This window comes from Etheostoma cragini, chromosome 4 (genome assembly GCF_013103735.1).
Source record: "Etheostoma cragini isolate CJK2018 chromosome 4, CSU_Ecrag_1.0, whole genome shotgun sequence".
Lineage (NCBI taxonomy): Eukaryota > Metazoa > Chordata > Actinopteri > Perciformes > Percidae > Etheostoma > Etheostoma cragini.
This window is the reverse complement of record NC_048410.1, coordinates 29145766-29154063: the sequence shown is the minus strand read 5'-3', so window position 1 is coordinate 29154063 and position 8298 is coordinate 29145766. Positions and strand designations below refer to the sequence as shown.

Here is an 8298-nt window from a genome sequence, read left to right as displayed (position 1 = left end):
GCTAAGAAGTTGTTGAAAACGGTATTTTAGTTTTTTGTTGATATCAATCTGATGACAAACCTTTGATCGTCTTAGACAGATTTAGTAGTGTTGAAAGCGGATCCAGCAGCAGCACAAACTTTAAAAAACATTCACTAATCACTACAGTAGCCTATGCATAGTGTGAAGATATGAATTTTGCCCCAGATGGTACATTCCCTGGTGCTCAACCATGCACGCCTGGTTATGTCAAGTCATGTTTATTTCATCTAAAAAATTGGAAATTACAGTGCTCATGCCCGCCATAATACCCCTAAAAACTAGAGCATAAATACACTACACTACAGTACAATAATATACAGTACATAAAGGCAGTAATTAAAATAAAAGAACTAATAAACTCTGTTTTAAAATAGGGAAGCAATCTTGGAGAAGTACATAATTGGTGGGGGGAACATATGGCCAAGAAAGTAGATAGTTACGGTTGTAAATGTACCTGAACTCCATGTCATCACTTCTTCCTCAGAATCCTTCTCCTTCATATTGATTTTTCATATGAACGGCGAAAAAAGGCAATTATGGCAGAGTAACATTGTTTTTGCCCCAATGAAGTCGCCCTATGCACATTTACCAGACCCATCACCCATCAGATGATTTTCTAACCACCTTTCTCTGTCGCAGAACACTGATTGAGGAATATTTCGGCTATGATAGCAACTCGGTGCTTAATTAGTGGAAGGAGTGTGTTCTTCACCTGCAGCCAAGTGACAGCTTTGGATCTGCGGGGGAAATAGTGCCAGTGGATTTACAGGGAAAACGCTGCTCATCCCAGGTCAATGTATACACAGCTTCACTCACCTGTGAACCTGTGGCTAAACTGGCAGTCTTGTAGCACTTAGCACACAGACAGATGTGTATTTTAAGCGGCAGTAGGTAGAATGCAACAAATACACCAGGATTGGATTTAGAGTGAGAACCCTTCCTGCAGCTCTCCCACTCCTCTCTCTCTCACTCTCTTGCTCTCTCTCTCGCACAGATAATGCATATGGAACGGCCAATAGTAATGCTCTGTCTAGCTAAGTTTCCATCCACTTGTCAATCGAATTATCCAAAGTTTGGTAAAAAAACTCATGTGAATGAAGCTGTTGAAAGTGTGTTTCCATCCAACGGCTTTAAGCCAATAAAAACCTGTGGTGATGACCACTTGAATTACAATATGCTGAAAGATTATTATGAAGAACGACACCAAACATTAAGTGCCTAGCACAGCTTTAATTTACTCTTTTTTTTAAACTCTATTAACTACCACAAGCCCACACCCATATCTCACCTTTTTTAGACCCAGGTTGGTTGGAAAAATCTCTAACATAATGAGCTCATGAGAGGTTAAGAAGCAGCAAGATAAAGGGAAATTGTAGACTGAAATAGACAAAACCGTATGCCTTGGCTCTTTGAATAGCATTTGGGTGGGGGCAGTAGTTTCATCTCAGCATGACAACGGCCCCAATGAGAGAAAGTTGGAAGGAGAAGTGGCGGATGAATGACATGTGAGTGACGGGGAGTGTAAAGTGTAAAGGATGATATTTACTGTAATTAAAGTCATTACACTGCTCCAGCATGCACCATTGCATCAGTTTCCTCCTCTCCTCCTCTAGTCCTATTTTGTATCATCTCCTTCCTATTTTCCACCTCTATTTGTTTTATTGTCTTCCTTTCTGTCTTCCCTTTCTTCTCATCTCGCCCCCCTTTTATCTATTCTTGTCTCATATTTCCCATTTCCTTTTTTTCCCTGCCTACTCTTCTATTTCCTTCTAATCTTGGTTGAAGTGACAAAAAACAACAACGTTATTTTAAGTATTAGAATCTGCAAGCTAACCGACCACAAACACACACACACACACACACACACACACACACACACACACACACACACACACACACACACACACACACACAAACTCCAAAGGTCTTGCCATCTCATCTCGCATCTGCTTCATTTGTCTTTTTGCTGCAAAATCCATTCTGTCCTCCCTCTAATCATGATTGTGACTGCCTTTGTGTGTGTGTGTGTGTGTCTGTGTGTCTGTGTGTGTGTGAGAGAGCACAGCTCATTAGGATACTGATGGCCTTGTAGGAGACCTTGCGGCCAGCCCGCCGCTGCTTTATTAATAGACACTCTCATTAAAGGTTTTGGTTGTGTGTGGAACTTTTTTTGCGTTGCCGTGTGTGTTACTACAGCATAGATTAGTGTTGGTGAGTCTGGACATAAGTGTGTGTACCCACCCTATCTGCTGCACCTTGTGTGTATGTATGTATCTTCTCTTATGTTTGACAGGTGCCTAGGTGAGCATATAAGTGTGTATGTGCAGTGTCTTTTTGTGTGTGGCCTGCCTGTGTGCATCTGTCTGTGTGACTGTAGCCTTTTTTCTGTCATCAGATCTCTCTCTCCAGTGTGTTGTCTCTGGAAGTAATGACTTTACTTTTACTCGGAGGGGATGGGACACACCGTTCTCCGATCTCACCCTAAAGCCACCCAACACTTCTACTCCCCAAACCTCCCTTCAACCGAGCGATTTAGATAAGGATGACTCACATGTGGAGGAAATAAAAGCTCAGCTGGATGGCTGTGGCAGCACAGGGAAGCTTAGGATCACCTCCAGAGTTGCAATAATTGTGTGTGGTGAGGAATTACACACGAAGCCGTGCTGGTTGTCGGGACTTAAGCTTTGATTGTATGCTGATGCTCTCAGTGGGAGTTTCCCCAGAAGAGGTTCTCCCCAACATCTGATGAAAGGTTTTAACAAATGGCACAGTTCACCAGTATTTCTGTTTAATTTTATTTTTCAGGCTAGCATTTTGTCGCCACTGTCTTGATAGTGACTTTTTAAAGTTATAACAACTGTGTCTGTTAAGGTTAAAGGTCCTAAGACATGGTGCTCTTTGGATGCTTTTATGTAGACCTTAGTGGTCCCCTAATACTGTATCTGAAGTCTCTTTTATATAGACCTTAGTGGTCCCCTAATACTGTATCTGAAGTCTGTTTTATATAGACCTTAGTGGTCCCCTAATACTGGATCTGAAGTCTGTTTTATATAGACCTTAGTGGTCCCCTAATACTGGATCTGAAGTCTGTTTTTGTATCTGAAGTCTGAAACTGAATATGATAATATTCCATTATATTTTGAATGTTATATTGTTAGCTGCTACCAGAATTGTGTGATTTCCTTGCCATTAATATAGACATTTTTACCATAAATTTGTGTTTAAAAATGTATCAAAATGCAAGAATTGAAGACTTTTACCCTCTAAATTTCCTGAGGGAGGACCCCAAGACCCCCCTGCTTTATGTGTTACCCAAAGGCAACATCTGACCAAGGAAAAACCATGACTTATAATCACAGGCAGCCAAAAAAAAAAAAAAGGGATTTAAATTGCAGAATTTAGAGAGTTAAAAACTGATGAAAAGAAGAAACAGACTGACAGTGTCAAAGAGCAACATACAAACGGCATAAATATGAGCTACGGGTCAATTTGTTATAAACATGTCTTTAGGAAGTAGTAAGCATTGTTTTCCAGTTACTTATATTAAATGCATCAAATCTGTTACATAAGTTAATGCTTTATCATTTCATCATCTGTACACAAATCCGCGAATTATGTGGATTGTGACGTGCCACAAGTAACAAAAGGATTTGGTGTGTTCCAGTGAAGGTTCAGAAATCAGACCACCCCCACTCCTGGGACCCCTGTGTGAACTACTGTCACCCTTCAAACTCCACCCTCTGTAACACAAGCGCCACCCTCAACAAGTCGTGGACCACCTCGAATAACAACACCATCAACCTCGACTACTGCAAGTGTAAGAACTGTCTGTCAGACTCTCTTTTACTTCCTGTTTATCTAGTTGGTCTTTAATTTTGTCTTTAAAAAAACTAAAGTATTGGAGGATTGGCGACGATCAGCTCTTATATTTCCCTGCTACCTGGTGAACCCTAGCAATTTGGACTTCTCGGCTAAGGACTACGGCTGTCCCAAACATCACTTTCAAGGTTTCGAAGCTTTGGCGGGAAGTATGTGAACAAATTTGTAGCAAAATCACATTCTTTTAATGCTAGCTGTTTCTTAGAGGTGTTTTAAAGGCCCCATGACATGGTGCTATTAGGATGCTTTTATATAGACCTCAGTGGTCCCCTAATACTGTATCTGAAGGCTCTTTTATATAGACCTTAGTAGTCCCTAATACTGTATCTGAAGGCTCTTTTATGTAGACCTTAGTGGTCCCCTGGGTGGAAGCCCTTATGGCTTATATAGTACACTGAACAACTTGTTTACTTTTTCCTTTCTCTCTACATCGTTGCAGCTCTCGTATCTGCCAATTTCTCTCCCGGCTCTACCACTACATCTGGACCCAGTAGTCAGAGCTCCAGCACCCTACCCAGGCCCACAGTTCCCATGAGCCCACGTAACTCGCTGCTCAAACGACGGCAGAGGAAGAAAGAGCACAAAAGCTCCTGTAAGCTCCACATGTCATTCTGTCTTAACTATAATGTTATTCCTCTGAAGGGAAATGTACAATCAAGAAATGAATGTGTCTGTCTGTGTTTAAAGTGTCCCTGGCGTCCAGTTCAGTGGGTCCGGGTGGTCAAGTGGTCCATGTAGAGACCGGTGAGGTCGTCCTGACAGGCGACCCACTCAACGGCTTTGGTGTCCAGCTGCAGGGAGGCATTTTCGCCACTGAAACGTTGTCCGCACCGCCACTTATCCGATTCATAGAGCCCGACAGCTCTGCAGAGAGGTGAGATGTTCACACATGAATAATTGAATGTGTCTGCTCTGTGATGTAAAGCTGTTTAGACACACAAAAAAGTTAGTCAAGTGAACAAACAGTCAAGTGTAGTGCATTTCACTTATACAGTCTAATATCACAAATCACCAATTAGCCTCTGAGAGCATTTGATGGGATAAAGAAAAACTCTTGGACGGGGGGAAATGGAAGGAACGATGTAAGACTATAAAAGCTATTTTGTGTAGTTGATGGGCCTCTGTCTGTGTGGCAAGCCCGTTTTTGGTGTCTCTCTCTTTCTTTTAACCCATCAAACATCAATCATTAATCCATTGGGACGTATAACACGCATAACATAATCAATAACAACTGTGTTGTGTGTGTGTCTCACATGCTCAATAACTTAAGCAAATGTGCCGTTATGTGGATTGTTGTTTGTGTGTGTCTTTTGTGTGTGTCTCACATGCTCAATAACAAAACGTAAGCAAATATGCATTTATGTGTACTGTTGTGTGTGGGTGTGCACGTGTTGTATGTGTTGACTTTAAAGCCTAAAGCTTTAAGTGTTAAGGCGTGTGTGTGTGTGTATAATGAAGGTATATGGTGCCAACGCTGAGAGCTTCTAGAATACAATTTGAGAACTTGCAGAACAAAAAAATCTGAACTTGTATGTTAAAGTTTATTATAAGTAGATTGATATTTACATAAACACAACAGCTGCAAGCGTGTAGTGCAACATTTTCTCGTATACTTTTTTCTCTCGCATCCCACAGTGGAGAGTCTGCGTGCATCGACTTTTGCAAGACTTCTTGTGAGATTCTTTTTGTTCTGCAAGTCCTCACATCGTATTCTACAAGCTCTCACGTTTCGCATCATATTAACCTTCATACATGTGAGACTGATGTCGGCATGTATTAAAAGCTTTGCTGGGCTCTGTGTCATGTGTGGGTGTATGAACATTGTTAAGCATTTAATGTATGTGCATGAGTGTAGGTGGGGCTTTCCAAGTATTAGCATGCAAAAGTGTGTGTGTGTGTGTGTGTGTGTGTGTGTGTGTGTGTGTTCGCAATCTGTCTTTCGTTGCACTTTAATTCAACCATAGGCTATATGTTCACAACTCTAAGTATTTCTGTGTGAGTTCTCAATTGTGTATGTGTGTGTGTACTGATTGATGTTCCCGTTGTATTAACAGCTTCTGTAAGTGCGGGGTGTGCTTCGGCACCCCGAGGCCACACTCCCTTCTCCATTAGCGCCCACGCTAACAACACTAATTAGCTAGCCTCCCCTTGCTCACGCTGGATGAATTAATAAGTACCCTCCGTCTTGCCTGACGGGATGAATCTAAATGAACCCCTTTTCACACCATCCTTAATTACACTTTAAACAATTGATAGTCTTTAAAAGCATAAGTCTTGTGCAGCCGTGACCAGCAAGGGCATCCTCCTTTAACATTTTCACCTGTAATTATCCAGCATTAGTGCTGCTGGAAGTTGTTACTATAAATGTTATTTAGTGTTTTACTGTTAAATTCATCAGAAAGTATTTATATTGTAGCAGTCCTCAAAAAACACTACTAAAATCTGATTCATGAGTCTTCTAGTCTCGCATTGGCAGACTTTCCTCCCCAGCGCTGCAGAGGAGGGTCTGGCTAGTCCACACTGCATTCTGGGATAGGAGAAAAACATGCTCTGGTCTATTGGCATTTCTTTAAATCAATCAAAATCGCCTCGGATGGCGCCAATTGCTAGATGGAGCCACCATGCCTCTGCAAACAGCCTCAGGAAGGGAATTGTTTTGGTGGAACTTGGTTTAGACACAAAGCAAGTAACAGACTTGCCACGCAGAGTTTATACTTGTGTGTTGGTGTGTAAGTTGATCCCTTTAAGATAATATCAGGACGATTGAGAAAGTGAGTTTGTAGCTTTTGAGGAGAGGAAGGGGGGAGGGGAGGCGAGGCTGGGGGTGTGGCCTTGACCAACTGCCACTTGAAAGCCATGATGTCGCTCTTTCATGGGTGGGCCAAGTTCTCTTGGCAGACAAAGGGGGGGGGAACCTTGCCCCTTGTGACCTTATGAGGGCAAGATTCCAGATCTCCCATCTAAGCCATTTCTAGCCACTGGGGGAACTCATTAATGTTAAATAACTTCAAAGTGAAACGTTCATGCCAAGATATATTTTGTAGTTTTGTGTGCAAAAATCTGAATTTGTAAAGAGACGGGTGCCTGGTAGCTCACCTGGTAGAACACACGCCCATGTATGGAGGTTTACTCCTCAACGCAGGGATCCAAAGAGTAGAAAAAACAAAGTCCAATATCCAAATATCCCAAAAAATCCAAAATGTCCAAGAAAAAAGGCAAGACAAAAACTGGAGTACAAAACAGCAGCAGGCAGGTAAAAACTCACTGGGGAATACAGGTCACTGGAAAAGGTACAAACATAGATCACTGTGACAGGAACACACACAGAAACACACACACAGATCTGACAAGAGATAAAGGGAACACAGAGGTTAAATACAGGAGGTAACGAGCAAACAAGCAAGAGGTGATATCACATCAGGGCGGGGACGACAATCACAGCGGCGGGGAAACCCATGGCAGGTAGTAAAACTAGACAGGACGAGATCTAGACACAGACTATCACAATAAAACAGGAAACAGAACATACAGACACTCAAGGGAAACCTAAGACAGAAAAAACAACACTACGCAGTGGTTTGGTGCGGTTGCAACATCGGGTAATTCCTGGAGGCAATGAAAACCAAACTGGACTTGAAATTGAGTCACGTTTCCAGTTTGAGGAGCTCCACTTCCAAATGTCCTTGCATTCACAGGCCAACCTCTAAAAAAGACAGAATGACTCCTTCGTGATACACCTCTATTTTGCCAAGGAAAGGTATTTACATACAGTAATTAATGACTTTAATTGTCAGCGCTAATGTGCTTTACTTTCCTTGCACAACTGATTCATGTAATGTGGAGCCAGCTGTGGGGATGTCTCAAATCTTTAATACACAGGAGCTAAAAACAACATGATATGTATCACAGCAGTGAGTCTGAAGCTCCTTCTGGTGTAATCTCTCCATGTAAAATGAATTAAAGGAAAAAAACATTCCAGGTAGGGGGCTACTGACGATTAGTACATCTCCATGCTATTTGTGCCCTTGTGGGAGCATTTTCACCCCAGGGATAATCATATCTAAATAGGTGCAGAAAATAGCTACACAAACATGTTTTTTTGGGATGTTTTTGGAAACTTTCATCTTACTCTGCTTTGAAGAACCTTCAAGGTCCACTCAGACACCACAGTACTGCACTAAGTGCAACCTGCGCAATGGGTTTATTTATCATACTATTTAAGCAGTTACACATTTTTGTATATTGACATAGTTGTTCTTATATTTCACTCTTATATTATTTCATGTATATTATGTTTATTGGATGTATGTATATTGTATCCTAGTATTTCATTTATATTTATATGCTTTGCTTTGTGACTGATTCTGCTGCTGTAACACTATAATTTCCCATTTTACT

The 8298-nt window shown here is 41.5% G+C and overlaps 1 protein-coding gene across 6 annotated transcripts in view; it reads left to right on the top strand.

The window, feature by feature from the left end:
- The window catches only part of grip2b (glutamate receptor interacting protein 2b), a 285228-nt gene that overhangs the window by 249734 nt on the left and 27196 nt on the right, over window positions 1–8298 (top strand). For all 6 annotated transcript variants that reach the window (XM_034870532.1, XM_034870537.1, XM_034870531.1 and 3 more), the window contains 3 exons: window positions 3686–3838; window positions 4340–4492; window positions 4588–4774. In XM_034870532.1, the coding sequence (XP_034726423.1) occupies window positions 3686–3838; window positions 4340–4492; window positions 4588–4774 (493 nt within the window). The remainder of the gene's footprint in view (window positions 1–3685; window positions 3839–4339; window positions 4493–4587; window positions 4775–8298) is intronic.